We start from the raw sequence: 24,379 nt of genomic DNA, 5'->3' as shown, positions 1-24,379 counted from the left end.
GTGACCAAGAAAGGTCAAATGTCACATTGTGCGTTGTTTGTATTTTTTCACGTTTTTAAAATACTTGCTTTGGATAAAAAAGAACAGTTCCGGCATATTTCACGTTTCGTTCAACGTGTTACTAAATATTCATTCTTTCACATGAGCATTTTAATGAATTATTCTTTTCGTCGTTTACGTCATCAAACTTTGCATTATGGGATACAAAGACAAGGCTATCGCCATTTTGAGATATTCGCTAGTCTAGACGATTTGTGGTTTCTCCTATATTTATTACCGATTAGACGTTGACATATGCAAGCAGATAACCATGAACAGGTGAGGAGTTATTTAGCGTTCATATTTATTGTTAATCCAATACATTCTGTCTGTCTGTCTGTCTGTCTTTCATGTATTGTAACATGGAACAGATTTCATGACACCATCACAATGAGGCAAATGCAGCAACGCGGCTTCGTTTTGGAATGTAAACACAACGGAATAGTGGGATTAAAAAAAATGCGTTTTTAGCCTAGATTATCATAATATATTATGAGTATCTTAAAAATAATTCGTTTTTGAGCAAATTGGATAAAAAACAAAACATAGTATTCGTGTTAAAACAACCGTTTCTGGCGATCACGAGGGAATGTAACAAGACTGTCATCTAGGGGGGTACTGTATAGCCCTGCGTACAGTGCTGTGTGTACGGGGACGCGTTCGGTTGATAGATTTTCCCACCACAGACCTGCGTACCTCCATAGACAAAGTCCGGGAGCGCACCGTAATTGGTGCGCAAGTTAAAAATAAGTAGTTTCCCAGCCGAAATCGGTTGAAATGACGATAGTTATCCGTAACAACCATTATAAAGTTATCTGAAACTGAAATGTCTTTAAAAAAACGACTAGTAAAGACGGACAAATTGTAAACGCGTATGTACCGGAGGAATTATCCACCAAACGCCGCCATTTTTAATTTCATTCACGCCAGAGAATGCGTTTGTTTTTAGGGCAAAGTAGCCGATTTCATCCACAATTGGACTCCGAACTGGGAGTTCTGGATATATCTGGTAATCGATCATCATTTTTGGTACCTGGGCTTATTATTTCATTAAAAAAGTTATATTTTTCAAAGTCCCGGACTTTGTCTATGGAAGTTCGCAGGGCTGTGGTGGGGACATCTATCAACCGAACGCGTCCCCGTACACACAGCACTGTACGCAGGGCTAGGTACTGTATATCCAATTAGTGAAAGAGAGAGCTAGTTCTATTTTATGTGAAACGAAATGAGGTGGAGATGATTACAACTGTTAATAAATTTGACATGCGGTACTGGCGGTACTACGTCCTTCAGAACTATAAAAAAAACTATACCATATGCTCTATGATGACGATGTAACTCGATTTGCTGGGATCAGAATGTACCGCAGTTGCGTGTGTCCTATATTGATGTTTTGTTTATATTGAGATACAAGTAAAGACAACTACGTACAATTTTTCAGATCAACTATTTATGAGTTTACTTGATTGCTACTAGCAGACAATCTTGTACCCCATACCCTCATTCAATGAATGCAGTTACCTGGCGTGTTCTCATATTCATTTCGCAACAGAATTATTTCTCTAGTTGTACATATTGAAATAAATAATATGTAAATTTCACTTTTGGCCACTCTACTTATACTATAAAGTATAAATTGTGAAAATGACTGTTCAAGGTTGATCGATTAGCACCCAACACCTTGAAGTTTGGCAGAACCTAGCTGTGATTTTGCAACTACAGGATCATATATTGTTGATCTGGATATTATTTGGGCTATCAAAATGTATCACTATATATGCTTATACTTGAAGTGAGTACTGTTCAAATGAACTGGTGAAAATAATTGCTAGAAAAACAAAAACACAGTTTATGTTGAGTACATCTAGGTAATAATATTAATTAGTGACTACAGAAGTTTTGACTCAATATATTTCTTTGTCCAATGTCAGTTTGTGAATCAGAATATGATAAACTTCCTTGTTAGGTGTGTGAGTATGAATCCAACCACAGGAAGTCATAAGGTTCAATCAAGGAGGAAACTTGAATGGTTCCTCTCTTTTGAAACTGTTCTTTCAAAAGTTTCCACACAATGAGTTGTTCTTGACAAGCTCCACTGAGCTTCCTATTTCATCATTGTCAAATAAGATTATAAGATATAGCTCTAGTTTCTTGTAATGATTACCATCAATACTTTCTTTCTATTTATGGCAGGGATTGTGGATACGAAGATCAAAGTTTTGGAGATTACGGTTCAACGATCAGTTCTGATTATCATGGTAATATGAACTGTGATAATAATGAAGTACAGGATTTTCATGAAAACAGACAAATAGATGATTTCACTGCAACAGATAATTTAAAAAATGTTAGAAGGGATCTGGTAGATTATTCTGGTGGTCGAAGTGGAAGCCGTTTTGACAACAGTTTCAATGAAGATCTCAGAGAACATGTTCAAAGTAGAAGTCAAGAACAAGAACAACAAGAAAGAAGTAGAGATTACCATAGCAGAGAGGATAGTCGTGATAGGGATCGTGATAGAAGTAGAAATTATCGCAGAGATAGGGATAGAGACAGATCTCGTGATAGAGACAGAGATCGTGATCGACATAGGGATAGGGATAGAGATCGTGACAGATATAGAAGTCAGGACAGAGACAGAGATAGGGACAGGGATAGAGATAGAGATCGGGACAGATACAGAGATGAAGAAAGAGATCGCAAGCGATACAGTGACCGAGATGATAGAAGAGAATCTGAGAGTAGAAGATACAGACAGGTTTGTGAAAAGTCATTTCCTGTTAATACTTTTTTTCAAGCTGCAATTAAACTGGATTAATTGCACATCAAAGACTGAGCACAATATTTTATTTAGATGTAGGAAATAAGAAAATTCTTGTTATTGTTTTCTCTATTGCAAACTGTTTCTTGTGGTTATAATTACTCAAGCAATTCTTGGCTGATAATTTTCAAACATGTTTTTGACATTGATCAGTAGAGATTAATTAATAATCATTATGCTATAAAATACAGTATACAAAACACCCAAATATTGTATTTTCAGCGAAAATTAATTCCAGCTAAAATAAATTATTTTACAGTGACTAGAATGTATAATTATTAAGATGTTCATAAAACTGTGTATACAATAAAAAATCACTTAACACTAACATTTAGAGAGAAAAAGTCCTGGTTGATTAAAATCAATTATTGTTGGGATGATTATGATTGATAGTAAAACCCAGACAGTAGGCATCATGTTTTCCAAATTAAATTTGATTGATTGAACTTTTTCTACTTTCATCTTTTATTACAGTCATCACATGAAGAAGACAGTGGTTACCAAGATTCTAGACGTAGCCCTGAAAAACAGAGCACAGTGATTATGTTAAGAGGACTACCAAGTGATGTTACAGAATCAGATGTAAGTAAATATCTTTTTTTTTTTTTTTCACACCATTTGGGTTAACTATATTTTAATCAAGCCTAATATACAATTATAATTTTATGTACCGTACTCGACCGCGTTAGCACCCAGGGGCCTCAACTCAGAAAATCACGATTTTTTAGGGGTGGGCGCTTACCCGTGCACCCCCTTCGAAAAAGGAGTGCAAATGAAAATTTTGATTCATCATGTGACAGATTACGTCTTTGAGGGAAAATCAAATTAGTTGCGTCGTCATTGATTTTTACACTGAAAAAACAGAAATGATCACAAAAATATGCACATTTTATTACAATATTAATTATGTACCACCAGAATTTACGAAATTAAAAACATTAGTCTGTTGGAACACAGTCGAAGTCAAAATTCTCATCATTATCTCCACTGGTGTTGGATAGTACGCAAACTCTCGAAAATTACTTTCCGCCATGATGCATTTGCAGATTTGACCTGCAGCAGCGTCCTTTGACCTAATGGGTCAAGTTGGTTATTAACCAATTAAAATGCTGTGTTGTACCAACGCAATTCTTCGGAAATTCCCGAAGACTTTCTGGTAACGCAATGCAGAAGTGAATTATCAATGTCGAAGTAGGATCTGTTGGAATTGATTTCAGCGAATAAACGACATGGTTTTTCAAAAAAACTAGTAACTAGCCATTTTTGAGAGGTAAACTGAATTTGGCATATACCGGTAATATTTACGACATTTTACTTGTATTAACAGGTCATTGTCGAAGCGTAGTTTACACACTGTTACGGTGGTCTACGCATTAACATGTTCACAGCGGTCGATATCCACGCTATATCGTATAAAAACGATTACCGTTAAAGTCCTAATATAAACCGCATACGTAATAGTAACCGCACCCCCAATTTCGGCTTCGGGGTTAAAGAGTTCTTAACAAAACTTGAAAAGTACCTATTACTAACCGCACCCCCAATTCAACAAGACCGTGACTGACTTCATTGTTTCAACCAGCTGTTCCAAAACGGCATTGTTCCTAATCCTATTCATTTGTTTCGACAACATGCCTAAAAATATTCACACCTATTTATTGTTCAGCGGTGATAAGATGTCAGACAGGCAATGAAACTGCTTTTGTTCTGGCGGCGACCTCTGTCAATACTCTTTCTGAATACGTCTGTGTTTCGTAAGTTTTAGACAATGAGCTTTTATCACCGTAAAAGTGTTAAACTGAGCACTGAAGAATAATTTATCTTTCGAAAACAAATAATTTCTTGATTTAAAAAAAAATCGTGCCGTTTTCCCATGGAAATCAAAGGCAAAACATCGCACTACATTATCGGTAAATCTCTTCCGTGTTGCGTTCACCATGAGGTCGCTGAACTGTCATTAACATATTTAAATGAGCTATGTAATTTAGACACATGGGCACCATCCAGCATTTTGATTGGTTAATTAGTGACTTGACCTATCCGGTCAATAATACGTCACGTGAGCATTCAAAAACATGGCGGATATCGTATCGGCTGTTTACATGTGACTGAAATCATTCGCTTATGGGGAAACTACCGTAAAAACTCCAAAATTTCGACCCCTCTAAAAATTCGAACCACCTAATTATTTGCCGGGTTTCGGTATTTTATTTACCTCCAAATTTTCGACTCCACTGAAAATTGCCGACTTGTTCTTATTCGAAAATTGCGACCTGTTTTGGTTTTCCCCCAAACGAAAAAAAACACGATGTGAGCGTTCAAACGGGACTTTCCCCGAAGGCATGAATCCGGCTTTCTGATTGACTGAGAGATTTTTATTTTATTGGTAACGAAAATATATTCTAAATAAACGAAGTTTCAAATAAAAACGAACACAAAAATCTCAGCATGCTGCGTTTCTGATTTGTTGATTATTACTCAGTAGTGATTATAATAATGTACACAAAATAAATTCGTTGAATTGTTATGAAATACAAATAAAAGTCAACTTAGTTTCGTCGTAAGCGAATGATTCCGGTCTTGTATAAACGTTTGATGCTGTAGGATATCCGCCTTGTTCTCTTAGGTCAAATAGGTCAAATCGCTAATTAACCAATCAAAAAGCTGGATGATGCCAACGTGTTCAAATTACCATAGCTTATTTAAATATGTTAATGTTATTGAACGCAATGCGGAAGAGATTGATGTTGTAGTACGATCTTTTGGCTTGGATTTTGATGCGAAAACGGCATGATTTTTTTTTTAAATCAAAAAATTAGTTGTTTTTAAAAAATAAACTGGGCATCTGAAGAATAATTTAACATTGTTCACAGTGATAACAGCTCATTCTCGAAACGAAGCTTACCCGCTCACGCTAGTCACGATAAAAATCATACACGTGTACTCTTGAATAGACGTCAATGACTACGGTAAAACTTAGACTCTATTTTAGCCGACAGGAATGATTGAAATGTCCAAAAAATGACGCCAAAATACACCTTAAAAGTCCCATTTTATTTTTTTAATCCAAGGGTGAATTTACGGCAGAATCTGGTCCCTCAAATAAGGGACACGTGAGCTTTGATTCTAACCGGATACATTGCACTGGGTCGGGGAGTTTGCTAAACTTCCATGTATCCTGTACTTCGAACATTCGCAAGTTTTCCTAGGTAGTGCGAGACAGCTTTGTTTTTTGACCTAATTTTGTGCTGACCTCTCCTCCGCGTCTTGATGTTTTGTTTTCCTTGTCATAATACTCACTGATTGATGACTTTGTTTTGATTTTGAGTTGTTTGGCGTACAACTCGGCCACGACCTTTGCTTTTACCGTGAAACATGGGAAAGTTTACGTCAATTGACGGACATTGCATTTTTTTAAAAACTAACGAAGCACACTGTCTATCATCCCCATTTTTTCATTTGCTGATTTCTATTCTGAAAAATTCGACCGTCCGAAAATGCACCCTAATTTTGACTCTAAAAACACGCCACATTTCCACCACTAATTATTTAAAACTGGTCTAAATTTTGGAGTTTTTACGGTAAGTTGAATTTTACTTGCATTTTATAAAAATTCAACGAATTTATTTTTCGTGCGTTATTGTAATCACTACTAAATAATAATCACCAATATCAACACTTTGAAAACAAGTAAGTTATTCACTTGTGACCCGCAGCATGGCCGGATCGAGCTACCGTTATGTGATCATTTGCTACTAAGCAGTGCATTCGTGTTTTTATTTGAAACTTCTGTTAGAATATACTTTTCGTTACCAAGAAAATTAAAAAAATAAATGCATATTACATTAAAAACACTGAGTATTTTTTGTATCATGTGGAATTTTTTTTTGATTGACTGTAATTTTTCAACATTTCGTAACTCCTATTTTAGAACCAAAATAAGGCCTTTCACTCTTCCCCGACGCCTATTCAAGAGATTGTACGGTGTATTGTTTGTTTTGTGCATGTGTTGTAGACAAAAAATGACCACGCCCATTTAGTGATTGCAATATGTACGTAATAGAAACCGCACCCCGAACTTGAGCTTTTGATCCCAATTTTTAAATTCATACATTGTAATATAAACCGTGGTTTATAATAGGACTTTAACGGTACCAAGATTCGTTACGCGAGACCAAGTTTTAAATTAGTTGCATTTTGAAAGGGTGGGCGCTTTGCCGAATGTGACCCCGAATATAAAAATTGCGCAAAAGTGGGGGATGGGCGCTTGCCTAGGCATGGGCGCTAACTCGGTCGAGTACGTATTTGGTCAGAGAAATCATGTTGTGCCTAAAAAATATATATCATGCGTTTTCTTTTCTTGGCAGATTAATTCGGAAATTGAAGATTTTGGTATTGTGGCCAAGGATGTTGTTTTAACAAGAAAAATGAAAGGAAAGAAAGCAACAGGTGAGCTATGTAGCTTGTATTATTGCTGGTTTTAGTGATAACTGTGTTTTCAAAAACCATCCTTGAATATGACTGAGACTGGACTTCACCACTAACTACTTCATAGTCGTCATCAATGTTTTTTAAAACGTGATGCCCATCTTGCTGTTCAGTTACAATTTATTGCATGCATGTACTGGTAGAAATGAATTATTTGTGTGTGTTTTGCATTACTAATTAGTAGTTTTATAACTTGTTGAAAGGTAAAGGTATTCAAAGTATGTATTCCAAAATGTTTCCACTTGTGTTTTTTTTAGTTGGATCTGTAAGGTTTTATCCATAACGTGACACACTTAACACAAATTCGTACTTGTATGTGTGCATTTCATTTTTCAAATACAATAGAAAAATTGACTCAATTGATGGGTGTTAGCTAAATAAATTCATGTTTTGTGTTAAATTATTTGAGGTAAGTATTATTGCTGCACATCAACCTTATAAATTACATGTAAGCTTTGTGAGTGGTGGTGAGTCCAGTGTTCAAGGATGGGGGTATTAATGTTCGATGAGCTTTTCTTAATTACTGCCCTGCAACATGTTTCTAACACAATCAATGCTCATCATCTTTAGGTGCTTCCCGTGGTTTTGCTTTTGTGGAGTTTCAAAACCTATCGGACGCCACTCAGTGGATGGAACAGAACAAGGTTTCAGAGTTTTTCCAACATTTTGATACTGTGTGTTTGATCAAATACATCAGCACCAGACAGTGCGTTCTCGGGGAGCGACTGACTGGAAGCTGGCCGTGTATGCAGTAGGTTATATTACCTGATGACGAAAACGGAACAAAGATCAGCTTTGTTGATGTTCGATGTTTTTCTTCATTTCATACTTCATATTATATTTTCCTATTTATGATAATTTCAACTTTTCAAAAGCACATACTTTGAACAAATTAAGAAGAGACATGTATTTTCAATGATTTTATGGAAGAAAAGTGTTGCGATTTAGGGGGGGTAATACGATACTTTCAAGGTCAGCCAGCTGAATTTTACACAATACAATTGTAGCTAGCTAGCTGTAGAGTTGAGTAAGGGCTCTCTTACAGATGTGGATTCTGGAAGATATTGCCTGATCTACAAGTAGGAAGAACATCTTCTTGAAGCTCTCCTGGACCGATTGGGGAATGTATGGACTATTTGGGCATTTAGGAAATAGTTCCATTTGGTGCCTGTGATAAAAAGGGTTTTTTAGCACACCATTCCTATGATATTAATTCAGTATATTCATTCGCAGGGTCGCATTAAACTTGATGGTCAGTATGTATATATGAGTTACAGCCAACCTAAACCACAGAAAGAACAAGATTGGACTTGTTCAAAGGTAAGAATTTTTCTACTTGTGTTTTGATATTCATATTGTCAAGTCATATGTTTGGAAATGAGTTGATGGGAATGGTTTTATTTCAAATGTATTCAGCGAGTTGATTATTTTCATACTTCCAGTGTGGTGCCTATAACTTTAAGAGGAGAGATCACTGTTTTAAATGCAGTATATCAAGAGAAGGTATGTCCAGAAAACCTCAAAATGTTGGTTGATTGCTCAGTTTATTTTGTACAATTGTTGCAAAAGTTAGGGGAACTTGTAGTTGTACTTGTGAATTATCTAGATTTAGCATTTCAGATTAATGTCACTAGTACTGTGAATTGTATCTTGTACACCTGTCTTTGTTTGCTCAAATGGATTGTATTGTTTTCAGAATCATGCCAGTACATCAAAGATAACTATGATGGATGTGAAGAAGTTGGTACAGATCCTTATCAAAGTAAGCATGGTTTGGAATGTTTAGTTTACCATTTGCTCATCATTTACATTCTCTCTACTTTTACTATCCTACATTCTTTCAATTTGAGTCATTTGCATCAGAATTATAATGAAATGTGTAGTTCATAATCTGTTCAGTTTGCTGACAAGTAAAAATGGGATTGTTGTTGTCAAAATCTAAAAATTAAATGTTATAATATAACCACTTTGTTTTTATGCTGTTTGTTTGTCTAGCATTACTGGTGAGAGGACTGGACATACTCACAACAGAAGACAAAATAGGCACAGTATTGGGTGCTCTCACTACTATACCTATCAAGGATATCAGAGTAGCTAGAGATCCATTGACAAATACTTCGCGGGGATTTTGTTACGTGGACTTTATCACAGTTCAGAAAAGCACTGAGATGTTGCAAGTAATCAATGCAATGCAGACACCACTGTCTATAGATGGAAGGGAAGGTAATCTATATTCAATCAGTTAGATGGTTCATGTGTTCTCTCTACTGTCTTGGAAGACTTAACAAATGAAGCTATTGAACTCATTTTATGTTGATGTTGATTCTCCTTACAGCATGCCAACAATGCTTTGATAACAGATGTCATGTGTGTTGCTTTGATTAACTCGTATGTGGGCATTAACATTTAAAAGGATCTTTAGTTAAATTGTTCTGTTTACTTGTTGCATATCTGCATCAAAACAGGTTATGCTTTAATATAAGAAAAAATATTGTTAACGCCAGTGCAATGGCATATTTGATACCCATAGGCTTTTTCAAATATCATTGTTTTTACCCATTCACATTGCATGCATGCTAAATAAATATTTAATTTGCAGTTTCAGTGAGCTATGCAAAAGACCACAGTAAGCCAGTTCCCAGCTTGATTGATAGTGCTGCCAATACAGCAATAGCAGCAGCACAGTGGTCAGCTGTAAGTTTTATGAAGTCATCCATTATTTTTGACTCCCATGTGCGAAGCACAAAATGGGAGTCTTTGCAGTTAGTGTGTCTGTATGTGTGTATGTGTGTATGTGTGTGTGTATGTGTGTCCGACTGTTCCACTGCTATCTCAAGAACCATACATCGGTTTTTGATGAAACTTGGTGCATAGATGCTCTGGGCCAATGCGCAGATTTGATTAGGTTTTGGTAAAAATCCATGCTCGTTAATTACCTAATTTGCATGATAATTAGCTATTTTTTAGCTGTTCTATGACTGTTCCACTGATATCTAAAGAACCACTCATTGGATTTTGATGAAACTTGGTACATAGATGCTCTGAACATATGCGCAGATTTGATTAATTTTTGGTAAAAATCCGTGCATATTAATTACCTAATTTGCATGATAATTAGCTATTTTTTAGTGGTTCCATGACTGTTCCACTGATATCTAAACAACCACTCATTGGATTTTGATGAAACTTTGGTACATAGATGCTCTGAACTAATGCTAGGTTTTGATTAGTTTTTGGTAATAATCCGTGGATACTAATTACCTAATTTGCATAATGATTAGTCAATTTTCGGTTTTTCCACTGATATCTCAAGTACTAATCATCACATTTCAATAAAACTTGGTACATAGATGTCATACGACACTGCACAGACCTGATAGTTTTTATGGTAATATCAGTACATATTAATTACCTAATTTGCATAATTAATTAATTTTCAGCATTTGATATAAGTAGTTAGCATTACATTTCAATGAAACTTGGTACTTACATACTCAAGGACTATGCAGAGATTGATTGTTTTCGATAAATATTTGTGCATATTAATCACCTAATTTGCATAATTAGTTAATTTTCAGCTTTTCCACGGGTATCTCAAGTACTAATCATCACATTTCAATGAAACTTGGTACATAGATCCTTTAGGACTATGCAGAGACCTGATTAGTTTTAGGGTAAATAATTGTGCATATTAATTACCTAATTTGCATAATTAATTTTCAGCTTTTCTACTGATATCTAAAGTACTAATCATCACATTTCAATGAATCTAGAATTATGCAGACCCAATTAGTTTCCGGTAAATATTTGTGCATATTAATCACCTAATTTGCATAATTAACCAACTTTCACACTGATATCTCAGGTACTATACATCACATATCAATGAATGTACATGGATGCTGTAGGACAATAGACAGACCTGAATAATTGTGGGTTAAAATCTGTACATATTAATTACCTAATTTGCATAATTAACCAATTTTAAGCTTTCACACTGATATCTAAAGCACCGTAAAAACTCCAAAATTTCGACCGGTTTTAAATAATTGGTGTTAGAAATGTGACATGTTTTTAGAGTCAAAATTAAGGTGCATTTTCGGACGGTCGAATTTTTCAGAATAGAAATCAGCAAATGAAAAAATGGGGATGATAGACAGTGTGCTTCATTAGTTTTAAAAAAATGCAATGTCCGTCAATTGACGTAAACTTCCTCATGTTTCACGGTAAAAGCAAAGGTCGTGGCCGAGTTGTAACTCAAAATCTAAACAAAGTCATCAATCAGTGAGTATTATGACAAGCAAAACAAAACATCAAGACGCAGAGAAGAGGTCAGCACAAAACTAATAGGTCAAAAGACAAAGCTGTCTCGCACTACCTAGGAAAACTTGCGAATGTTCGAAGTACAGGTACCCATTGGACAAAAGATACATGGAAGTTTAGCAAACTATCTCCCCGACCCAGTGCAATGTATCCGGTTAGAATCAAAGCTCACGTGTCCCTTATTTGAGGGACCAAATTCTGCCGTAAATTCGCCCTTGGATTAAAAAATAAAATGGGATTTAAGAAAATAAAATGGGACTTTTAAGGTGTATTTTGGCGTCATTTTTTGGACATTTCAATCAATCCTGCCGGCTAAAATAGAGTAAGTTTTACCGTAGTCATTGACGTCTGTCTATTCAAGAGTACACGTGTATGATTTTTATCGTGACTAGCGTGAGCGGGTAAGCTTCCTTTCGAGAATGAGCTGTTATCACTGTGAACAATGTTAAATTATTCTTCAGATGACCAGTTTATTTTTTAAAAACAACTAATTTTTTTATTTAAAAAAAATCATGCCGTTTTCGCATCAAAATCCAAGCCAAAATATCGTACTACAACACCAATCTCTTCCGCATTGCGTTCAATAACATTAACATATTTAAATAAGCTATGGTAATTTGAACACGTTGGCATCATCCAGCTTTTTGATTGGTTAATTAGCGATTTGACCTATTTGACCTAAGAGAACATGGCGGATATCCTACAGCATCAAACGTTTATACGAGACCGGAATCATTCGCTTACGATGAAACTAAGTTGACTTTTATTTGTATTTCATAACCATTCAACAAATTTATTTTGTGTACATTATTATAATCACTACTGAGTACAGTAATAATCAACAATTCAGAAACACAGCATGCCGAGATTTTTGTGTTCGTTTTTATTTGAAACTTCGTTTATTTAGAATATATTTTCGTTACCAATAAAATAAAAATCTCTCAGTCAATCAGAAACCCGGATTCATGCCTTCGAGGAAGGTCCCGTTTGAACGCTCACATCGTTTTTTTTTTCGTTTGGGGGAAAACTAAAACTGGTCGCAATTTTCGAATAAGAATGAGTCGGCAATTCTTAGTGGAGTCGAAAATTTGGAGGTAAATAAAACACCGAACCCCGGCAAATAAATAGGCGTCCGAATTTTTAGAGGGGTCGAAATTTTGGAGTTTTCACGGTACTAATTATTCCATTTCAATGAAACTTAGTACAAAGATGCTCTAGGACAATGTACAAACCTAATTAGTTTGGGGTAAAAATCTGTTCATATTAATTCCCTAATAAGCATAATAATTCATAATTTTTTGGTTCTAATCACATTTCAATTAAACTTGGAGACATAGATTTTCTGTTACATTACGCAGACCTCGTTAGTTTTACACTCAAATCTGGTCATATTAATTTTCTGATTTGCATAATTAGTTTTCAGCTAAGTAATTTCGAATTATATTTAATGTGTCTCCAATACTCTCAGCACATGGGAGTTCTTTCTAAGCTTTCTTTGATTCCTATTTATGAAAACAATATTCATTTAAATAGAATTTTTATTCATGTCTATTTACAGAATTATCATGTCTGTTCTGTTTGTATGCATGTGGGGATATCAAGAACAAAAACAACATTAAATTTCTTTTGTTTTCATTTCCCCCAAAACTGTCCACTTGATTGGCATAAGGACCTTGAAAAAAAAAACTTTAGATCTATTTTATGTTTGAACAAATATGTCTACATGTTCAAGATATTACACTCTGTGGTCATGAACGCACTCACAAGACCAAATTTGCAAGTTCCTGGCACAGACTAATAAATCTTTGTTTACTTCAGAATGCTGCAATGCAGCAGCAGCAGCAACAACAGCTTGGTCAGGGAGCAGTGCAGAATCTGTATGATTATTCAACGTATTACCAACAAGGAGCTGGAAATGAAGATTACATTCAGTATTATAAACAGCTAGCAGAACAAGGTGTGGCTGCTTCTGCCGCAGTACAGCCTGCGCTAGGTGGTAAGGATTTGTATTGCATCTGTCAATTTTAGTGAAGTTGATTCTTGGACAAGGCTCTCAATTGGGTTACGTATGCCTATCATTCTTTTTTTAGATATTGCGTCCATTGCACAACAGCAAGTAGCAGCGGCACAGCAGCATCAGGTGCAACAGCAACAACTGCAGCAACATATTGTAGCTCAGATGCAGCATCAGCAGCTTGCTGCACTTACCCCTCAGGAACGTCTCAAAATGGAAGCTCAACAGTGGACTCAGCAGACTCAGCACTCTGAAAATAACGCAAAAGATAAAAGGAGGAAGTCCAATAAAACAAAAGCTCACAGTGAACAATATTTTGAGCAACAACTTTTACAGCAACAAAATCAACAACAGCAGCTGCAACAATTTCAGCAACAACAACAATTAGTTCAGCAGCAGCAGCTGCAACAACAGCAACCTGTGTATCAGAGATGCGTTAGTCAAGAGAGTAATAATAGCAATAGTGGTGGTGTCGAGCTTCATGCTAAATATCCTACGCCTGATGTCTCCAAGTATCAATATGATCCTGCGTCAGGATATTACTATGATCCAACAACAAGTTTACATTATGATGCTAATTCAAAGGTAAACAGTTCAACTGTTCCTTGTGTTGTTCATATGCTGCTGTCTTATCTGGTTGTTTTAACGTCTTTGTATGCTTAACTTAACTCCCATATGGGATGTTGTATACATGTTATTGAAATATTGACATATGAAGTAGGTGTACTGGTACATATTTATACTGTAATTAATTCTCTTAAATTTGACTTTTGCAACCCAAACTTATTTATGTGATAAACAAACTACTAATCCTCTATATAAATGTATTCATGTACATGTATAGACAATGCTCATCTATTTTCTGAATATCTCTCTCTGTATCACATACGCAGTATTATTATAACAGCCAGACTGGTCAGTATTTATATTGGGATGCTGCAAAGTCAACATATTTACCAGCACCGGATTCACAATCCGATCCAAAACCACCACCTGCCCCCACGCCAACAAAGCCAGCTGATACAGATGAAAAAGAGAAAGTGAAGAAAGAAAAAACATTATCTGCTAAAAAGGTAAATACTTTTAGTATTTTTTCAGTGGTGAAAAATATGTACATGCATTCCTACCAGTTGGATTCAGGATGGTAGCTATTTGTGAAAATGTTCCAAAATAGAGTATTTCTACCATTCTGTGAAATAGGATCATAGATTGATTTTGTTCAGATTTTGTAGATACATAATGGGCCAATTGCATCCACATTGCGTACAGCGGAAATTGATTCAGCTCAACAGTTGTGTATTCATAGAACAATAATTAGACTTCATCAATAAGAATATTATGTCATCAAATTGGAAGAGTGTTTATCAAAATTGGGCAGTGACTAGTGTGATGTTGCATTTAGACTAACCAACCTCATCCATGTATATAATAATTACCAGCTACATTAATTGTCTCTGCCTTTCTTTGAATCAGTGTGTTTTGTCTAAACACTCCTTTATTTTGGCTTATTTAATTGAAAAATACAAACTATCTGTATGTCAAACTATGCTTTTTACTGTAGATATATATCATGAGCACATGTAATAATCTCACCTGGTCTGACTTGTCTTATGTTTTCTGTACATGCATTTACATTGTACATAACTGTCCTACTGTAAAGTATTTTATTTGGAATTAATTTTTGCTGAAAAGAATTTTTGGGTGTTTTACATGGAATTTATTTTCACTGATTTTTTGATGAGCTGAATGTAAAATAGTGGAAAAAATAGTTTATTCATTGATTTTTATTTTCACTAAATCATAGCACAGCATAAATAAATTCTGAGTGAAAATAAAGTATTTTACAAAATATAAAATAACCTGTATAACAAAATGTTGTGCTACTTCTGAGACTTGCATGTATTGACAGTATACACCTGTATTTTTATATTCATAATTTACACATCCAGTACATTATTCAAACAAAAGTATTCAAAATTCTTGGCCGAATTTGAACCGAGTCCATAAAGCCTCCATTTTTTGATTGACCTTTCCATCACTTCTACTGTTACAGATTGCCAAAGACATGGAAAGATGGGCTAAGAGTCTGAACCAAACAAAAGAGGGTCATGGAGGTGCAGGGAAGAGGTCACATGCAAGCAGTGCGGACACAGAAAAAAGCTCTGCCTCAGCAGATGCTGGATTTGCTGTCATGGAATGGAAGGTAATTATTGTGATATTTATTACCTGACCACAAATAGTAACTGCTATTTTATAAACTGGCAAGTAGAAAACTAAATACGGAGCACTCAAATCAATTGTACAACTTTGAGTGATCAAGAATTTGAAATTGATTTTTTCATATAGAGAAATCTAGAAAGAATGAAAGAAGTAGACACTGTGAAGAAGGCAGTTTCCATACCAATGGTAGGTGACTAATGCTGGTAAATCAGTCCAGATTGTTTTCAAATGTTATCTCAGTGAAATGTCATCTTTCTAACTTTCATATCAGTCAAACCTGTGTATAGCAACCACCTAAGGTACTTAAAGGAATAGTCCTTTCTAGACAAGTGGTCTTTATAAGGGTGGTTGAGTAATTAAATTTGTGAATACAACGATGAGAATAATTTCTCAGTTTAAGGAGTTATTTGTCAACAGGTATTTGAAAATGGGACAATAAATCAATGTAAGCTTGTTTGCCATGATTACTGGTAAATTGTACTACACATTTATCACAAAGTTTAATTTATATCTCAAGAACTGTGTTTCTCAAAATGTTGAAACCTATCAACAAAACCATCTATTGTGTTGTTGAATAAAATTTTATCAGTAACAGTATAACTTCACCCATCCACACCTGTATATTGGATATGCCTTGATAAATCGCTTTCAAATTTTACATACACATCACAAACAAATTGAAGATGGCCGAATGGTAGCCTAAAAATAGGGCTAAAAATTTATCAAAATCAAGCATTTCTGCCATTTCAGAACGGGATCTTAGTCGTGCATGATATTTTATCTTATCACATCTGTCATGAGTAACAGTCCAATAAATAATTGACATAATGTAACACCACCCTGTCATCGTACTAACCACACACATTTAAATAGGTCATTGCTTTCTTCTGTTTAGCTCACAAAAAAGTAGCAATGGAGAATGACATTTTCACTAACTTGTTTTCTCTACTGAACCAGCAGCATCAACCACCAGCACCAATAATTGTTGCATCTTATGGCGGTGGAAGTGACAGTGAATCAGAAGAACAAGATGAGGCAGAGTTGAAAGATTTAACCATTCATACTGATTTAAGCAAACTAACGTGTAATCTCTGCAAGCGCCAGTTTTCATCAAAAGAAATCCTGATGAAACATGTACAGTTCTCTGATTTACACAAACAAAATTTAGAAATGTGGCAAAGAAGTAACATGAGTGCTAAAGAATTAGATGCCCTTGCTAGAAAAGAACGGGAGGTAAGTGTAATGAAAGAAAGATCAGTAATTCAAACTAATACTGTTAGATCATGGATAGCTTGTATATCAAAAAAAAGTCGTAATAAACTATACATGCAACTACATATAGATTGGGATTGACACTTTTCAATATAAACAGGCAGCTTTTATTTTTAATTGCAACCCAAAATATGCTTGCAGATACTCTGAAGGAATTGTGCCAGCCAAAAATGGAAACTGTATTCACCTGCAACAAGTATTTTACATGTTTTACTTGATTGACACCCACAACTAATGATATTTTAATTACATTATTAGGCTAAATACAGAGACAGAGCCAAGGAAAGAAGGGAGAAATATGGTGTACCAGAACCCCCTGAACCTAAAAAGCGGAAGCGTAGAGAACCAATCATGTAAGTGATGGAACAATTACTGGCAAGTTTATGCAGATGTCAGCATATGGTCATAGTTTCTGGCTTTGTTATATACAAAAAACCATAGTGACACAATTTTTATTAGTCATATTCGAACATTAAGTCTGGAAACAGGATCTTATAAATGTACGGTAGATGTTTATTTATGCAATATAACCTTACATTAAAAACTACCGTATTTATCCGGGTATAAGCCTGAACATGGAAAATTGCCAAAAATAAGGGGTGGGCGTTTGCTAGGAGATCCCCAGCCAAAAAAGTGAAAATTCGCAGATCCAACTGCGGCAGGGAATATAAAAATCGACAGTGCGGAATCATTTGAATTAGGATTTTCCCGCCGACAAACATGCCCAATACACGTGAACTCAAACTGAATTAAAATGTCAGGGGTTAAACTGTGTAAAATGATTTCTGGTCTCGACAAATTACGAATCAACCGTCATACAATTTCAATAATAATTTACAAAATTACACAGTAAAAATTATAAAAAAATCATAGCTGTTTGAAAAAACTTCCCAGATCTTTATTTGTATGTTCATTGCCATCTTCGCCAAAACTCAAAACCCTCAAAGTCCAAGTCGGCGTCACTGTAGCTGTCGAACAAAATCCCTACAACTTATTCCTGAATTTCGCTGATATCTTCCCACACAATTTGGACTTTTAATCCACGGATTTCGCAGTCTGTCAGCTTGGCACTTTTCATTCATGTCTAATCATAATAGAGACAAGAAAAATGGGGTCGCTCTGGTGCGATGGCACATGATGCTTTTGTTTACAGTCTGGCAATCATCTTTGACCTATATGTATCTGCTTTACTGGTTGGCTAAGAATGACATCACTACTAGTATTTCATCATAAAGGTCAAATCGTGACATTGCTAAACTTGTTAGCGACTCTCCTTATACGATTTGCTTGAATTGTTTCTAAGGAAGCACAAACCAAACCGCCGGCCTTTTTAGGGCCACCAAATATTTCAAAAAGAGAACTACCGTTTCTGCTTTAATATATATTTTTATAGACTTGCTGACTGTTATGATTCTAAAAAAAATCAGCAGTGAACGCACTGCCCTGAAGGCAAAAAGCTGTCCTAGCTATTTCGCGTCCCCCCCCCTTGTTTTACGCAATTAACAATTATTTTTAAAGAATTTGTACAAGCATCATGACAGACTTCAAGAAAGTCGACTGTTAATACAACCACAGTCAACGAATAGAAAATTTTTTTTTTTTTTTTTTTTTGTGTAGAAAAAGACCCCCTGGGCGTGTGCCCAGATATGACCTCAATTTCTTTATTGTGTCAAAAGTGGGGGGGGGGGGGTGTTTGTCCAGGCATGGGCTCTTACCCGTTTAAGTACAGTACTAGGACTTGTTCCATAAGGTCTTTAAGATATAACTTAACAGGCTTCAAACAAGGTGCATCTCAATGTATTTGTGAAGGTGGTTTGCTTTTAAAAATCTCCTACTATTACATTGCCCCCAAATAACACAAAGTTGTTATAACATTTTTATTTCAGTGACTATGAACAACCCACAAAGACAGGTATTGGTATGGATAACATTGGAAATAAAATGTTACAGGCCATGGGTTGGAGTGAAGGTACTGGTCTGGGTAGAAAGAGACAAGGACGAAAAGATATAATTGAGGTAAGTTCAAATTTGTCACACAAGTGCATATTTTCACATTTTTATGTGGCTATTGTTTTACAGTGTTGATATAATTTCTCTAATCCTGCAGGTTAACAAAAGAACAGCAGGAGCTGGTTTGGGAATGAGAGGGAGTAATTATGGAAGTACAGCAACAGACTCGTACAAAGAGACTGTCAAAAAAATGATGCAACAAAGATATGAAGAACTTTCTGAAGATTAATTTTTTTTATACTTTAACGAAAAACGTCATGTGGATTCCTGATCATGTATAGATATTTATGAGAATAAATATTTGCATGGTACCTTTTACTGTTTTACCCTCCCATCAAACTAACAGTTTAGAATGATTGATAGCAATATGAGAAAACTTTAAACATTTTTTAGGTTTCCTATAAAAATACTATTACCTACCATAGTTATGTATTTGTTTTCTAGGAGTCAAGTTTGTTTCTGTAAATATAATGTATTTTTAAGCTTTACAATATTGCTAAATTATCTTCTGTGGTGGGTGTAAAAATAAAAGTTACATCAAACAAACTTGCAGAATGTGCTAGAGTGTTTTTATGTATGATAAAACAGAATGCAAGCCCCCTCCCTTTGAAGTATTCTTTGATGTAAAACTATTCAACCCTTTCTCATGCATAGATTGCTTAAAAATCTCGCACATCATGTTGCAATTATAACTGGCTAATATATGTTAACAGGTAATCAATATGTACGTGTTTAAAAACCGGATTTGTATCATCGTAATGGGAGCGTTTCCAAAATTGCTGTATGGGCAATAATTCTTAGATTATGGTGTAACAATATCCAAGTGCACACATGCTGGGTTTCTCCCCACACTAATATTGTGTGTTATCTATGACAAAATGAGGACTGCAAGAAGCCGGTTAGCAAAACCTTAAGACAAAACAATCAACTTGTAATGAAACTTGGAAACTAATAATTAACCTGATAAACTTGGCAGGATGATGAACAAGTCTGCCGAATATGCACGTAATTTTTTTTTCCCAGATCTGAAAATCCTAAATGTTTTGTTTTTTTTCAAGATTTTCATCCAAAATTACCTACTGCACTGACAGCAACTCAGCATGCTCAGAATAAATAATTAGCTTAGTCTGTAATGCTAAGGTTTTTAGTTCTGTCTTGATCTGAATGACAGATGGTCATGAGGGTGTCAGGGCTATATTTTGATGGGAATTAGTGGTGATAATGAAACAAACCCAGGTCCTGTTAATATACAAAGTTTCGAATTAAGATAGCGGGACTATTATTTGCATACTTGTTTTCATATTCTAATTGTGACCAAATGACCACAAATAGACCCAGGAAAGTATATATTTTTGGAATCGCCAGACTTCAAGCTTTTCAAAGGTGTGTTTGCCATGTCCGTATCTGCATTCCACGGTGCGTTACTTAATCAAAAGTGAAAAATTACTTTTTTTGTAAAAAAAATAATTGCGCATTTATGCTGGTGATTAGAAGTTTTTTTTTCACTTTTCAGAGTTGTTCAATAGTCTGGTAAATTGAATGTGTCTGGTCAGTTTTATTCAAGCAACTCGTTTTAAAAAGTAGTGTCCTGAATTTTAATTTTTGTTTTAGTCGCATTGCCCCCAACTCAAACCACAACACATTGGTAAATAATCCATGAAATAGTTTGTCTGGACACATTCAAGTTCCTCTCATTGTCACCTTAAAGCTGTGAAAATTTGGTGTTAATCAGATGACAATAAGTATACGTTATTTTTTGTTAAAGACCTTGTATTTTGAAAAACAAACTTTTAGAAAACGTCGACGTCACAGCAAAGATTTTCAAGCTTGTTTATCTGCACAAGCGACTTGTTTTCCCATCAAGGTCTGTTTTACCATGTGTAGGGGCATCCAAATGTGTAAGGCTATTGGAAACCAACAAAATAAAGGAATAGGATAGCTATAGTTCGATAAAATCGGCAGATGAAAACACCAAAATCAATGATTTTTTTCAGTGGCTGTGTGACCTTGTGTCTGACACATTCATATGCAAATGACTAATCTGTGAAATAAACAGGGGCGGAGACAAACCACTCAAATGTTTGGAAACACTAATTGTGTGATAGATAGCTACTGATAACACATCTTAACATTGCTTTGTTTTGAGTTTATCTTTGAAACTTGTAGGCACATAAGTGGCGTTCACGTTAGAGATCTCGGCACGTTCCGAGACTCGGGACCGAGTCGGCATGTGCCGAATATTGAGTGTGAACGGTCGGGACCGAGTCGGCACGTGCCGAAAAGAACTCGATCTCGGTCCCGATAGATGCTTGGGACCGAAACTCAGCACGTGCCGAGATTTGCTGCCTGAACGCTCGGCACGAGCCGAAATCACGCCCTCGGTGGTAAATTTAAGAAAAACATAAGTTGATTGATACTAGCATGAAATGACGATGACAGGAAATTCGGATATACTAGTAGATGGTCGAATGCTGTAGTAATGAATGCAAACCGTCATCAGCGACGCATATTTATGTGCTGCTACAACCTCTATTTTCTTGCACATTTTACATTGATGTGAACAAAATAATTGTATTTCGAATCTTCTTTGCCGTCCATGTGCACGATGGCTCGTAATAAACACCATAGCAACAAATGGATATAATTTCACTATAACAATTATTATTATCATCATATGCGTATCATCTTCCATGTTTGGGCCAAATAACAGATCGACGAATGAGAGCGTGATTTCGGCACGAGTCCAGTCGGTCCTAAGTGGGTCCTGAATAACGTAAACACAACTGCTGTAATCCCTCTGCAAACACAACGGATTAAAAATTTCGGCACGTGCCGAGATCCCGTAACGTGAACGTAGTAATAGATTAAACCTGTGTTGATTTTGGAAAACATGACTGAAGCTACATTGCTTCCCTTCAGAAAATCTATATTTTAACCAACTTGCATGACATTCTAGGTTACGTTGACTTTATCAGATGAAAGTTTATAGTGCATTTCACCAAATAATAAATAAATGTGAAAAATCGTAATTTTCAACACAAACAATAGTCTTGCTACCTTAACAAAATCAAGTTGTTATTAAAGTTACATCAAGGTTTACTCAGATTTATGAATGCAGTTTCTTGAGCATGTACGAGACAGTTTGGTTGCACTTGTGTACTCTGAGTCAATGAAAGTTTTCAGTTATCAGATTAAGGGAAATCACTTTGAGTTGTACCTACATCGAGTACATATTAATTCAATTGTTTGCAGATGTTCCATGTATTTTATAATTAAATAATGGGGACTGTGACATTCATGTCTTGTTTTAAAACAGGATTACAGGATTGAAATACTTGTCAACCTGCATATGTACCGTAAAATCTGTATTAGAAGCCGCATCCCTAATAGAAGTCGCACCCATTCTTTTTGAATAATTGAGAACCAAAAGTTCATCATTTCTCATATGTGTAGATGCTCTAATAGAAGCCGCATTCCCTTGGTTGCATTGTACCATTTTAATAGAAGCCGCGGCTTCTAATACAGATTTTACAGTACATGTTTTTCTACCAGTTTTGAACAAAATCTGGCATGTCGAAGAAATGACATTGCATGCACACGTGGCTAAGAAAATGTATCAAAATTTGTTTATCGTGTATTATGCAAATTTGCCATATTGCTTGCATTGCTGCATTAGAATTTTAATTGCAAATACCACATTTTGCTTTTTCAATATCTTGCAACAGAATCGCAGAGTAAATATTTCAATAATGATTTGCTCAGCCCATGAAATTTTCCATACCCCAATCTGTGTGAATGACTTGAAACTCTTCGAAAGATACATAGATACATTACAAAATGCTTCTTAACCATGTAACTACAGCAATGTATAAGTATGTAGAATTGTTATGAAGTTGTGTATCCTAGAGTAAAACAGCAGAGTCAAAACCTGCTCCTCGTGGTATTTTTCCCCCTATGGAGATTGTTACACATGAGACTTAATATGTTTACAGCAAGAAAACAAATGTCAACAGCATAGCACACAAGTATATAGAATTGTTATGAAGTTGTGTATCCTAGAGTAAAACAGCAGAGTCAAAATCTGCATATCGTGGTATTTTTCCCCCTATGGAGATGCATTTGTTACACATGAGACTGAATATGTTTACAGCAAGAAAACAAATGTCAACAGCATAGCACACAAGTATTAAGGTTCCTATTCATTATGATTGGTGTTCAGTCTCTTTGCCGAGGCAACTTCTCCCTTAGTAATACACATTCCAATTAGAGAATTGAAGATACTGGTATCACAAAATCAACAAATCTGAGAGAGGTCCACCTGAGGTACCTATATGTATAATATCAAAGCAATCACAAATGAACAAATCTAACGTCTACCCAAGGTACATGTACTACTGTACTCTAATAGAAGCTGCAGCTTTTATTAAAATGGTACAATGCAACAGAAGGAATGCGGCTTCAATTAGAGCATCTACACGTATGCTCAAAAAGAATGGGTGCGACTTGTATTAGAGATGCGGCTTCTAATACAGATTTAACGGTAATAGGATAAGCACTGTTCAATAAAGTTGACAGCTGAGCTAAAAATGTACACATTTAAAGATAATTTAGCTCCTAGTTCTGTGCATAGTGAACATTTTTTACATAGCTATTTTACAGCTTCAAGAATTGTGCATATCGGTATGCAGTATTTGAGTGACCTGATAGATGGATTGAGCAAGCCATTCTAGTGACGTGCATCAATCTCCAGTAATGGTTACTTCTATCACTATGTATGAAGAAAATCCAATCCTTGCCCAAGGTCTGGACATGTCAAAATACCTGATCTTAATAGTTTTGTTTACAACTAAAACGGTTGGCAGTCGGCCATTTGTCGGCCATTGTATGTTATGATGGGCAATCTAGGTATTAAATTTGGAAGTGAATTTCTTCAGAGCACGTTTGTCTGGAAAAGAAAAAGGTCGTCAGTTTAACCATCTTGAGTTGACAAATGAAAGTGAGGTCCATTAACTGCCTATAATAGTTTTAAGTAAATTGGTCAACACGCGAGTTGGTGCTGGTTCTAGACATGTTAAAATATTTTAGTGGTTTTTTACAACAAACAGCCATTTTTGACCATATCACGAAATCATCACATGCACGGAAAGTAACAAGTTAAAAAAAAATGTCAAAATTACAAATCTTACTTTCTT

General features: G+C 35.5%; 1 protein-coding gene and 1 long non-coding RNA gene across 3 annotated transcripts; both read left to right on the top strand.

The window, feature by feature from the left end:
* Positions 1-196: 196 nt before the first annotated feature.
* On the top strand, positions 197-19,733 carry LOC100367136 (RNA-binding protein 5-like). Of its 2 annotated transcripts, none has more exons than XM_085497093.1 (19): positions 197-318; positions 2,233-2,797; positions 3,335-3,442; positions 7,228-7,309; positions 7,919-7,992; positions 8,582-8,668; positions 8,791-8,851; positions 9,045-9,110; positions 9,344-9,571; positions 9,948-10,042; positions 13,490-13,667; positions 13,762-14,270; positions 14,579-14,758; positions 15,739-15,888; positions 16,032-16,091; positions 16,866-17,138; positions 17,436-17,530; positions 19,064-19,193; positions 19,285-19,733. In XM_085497093.1, the coding sequence occupies exons 1-19, from the start codon at positions 311-313 to the stop codon at positions 19,414-19,416; spliced, it is 3,081 nt and encodes a 1,026-aa protein (XP_085353219.1). In that variant the 5' UTR covers positions 197-310; the 3' UTR covers positions 19,417-19,733. The 2 variants fall into 2 exon arrangements, with proteins under 2 accessions (XP_085353219.1, XP_006821221.1); XM_006821158.3 differs by having other exon boundaries at positions 16,863-17,138.
* On the top strand, positions 11,267-11,904 carry LOC146747841 (uncharacterized). The gene is made up of 2 exons (XR_014928985.1): positions 11,267-11,427; positions 11,587-11,904. It is a non-coding gene; the product is annotated as an uncharacterized LOC146747841 (long non-coding RNA).
* Positions 19,734-24,379: the final 4,646 nt, after the last annotated feature.

The sequence above is a fragment of the Saccoglossus kowalevskii genome, chromosome 3 (assembly GCF_978046115.1).
Source record: "Saccoglossus kowalevskii chromosome 3, keSacKowa6.1, whole genome shotgun sequence".
NCBI classification, from domain to species: Eukaryota; Metazoa; Hemichordata; class Enteropneusta; family Harrimaniidae; genus Saccoglossus; species Saccoglossus kowalevskii.
This window is presented reverse-complemented; position numbering and strand designations above follow the sequence as displayed.

Bases quoted from the DNA above. Each gene is read 5' to 3' on its own strand.
- LOC100367136 (XM_006821158.3), top strand. The intron at 13,668-13,761 runs GTAAGGATTTGT...TTCTTTTTTTAG, and splicing joins AGTACAGCCTGCGCTAGGTG to ATATTGCGTCCATTGCACAA. The intron at 16,092-16,862 runs GTAGGTGACTAA...CTACTGAACCAG, and splicing joins AGGCAGTTTCCATACCAATG to CAGCATCAACCACCAGCACC.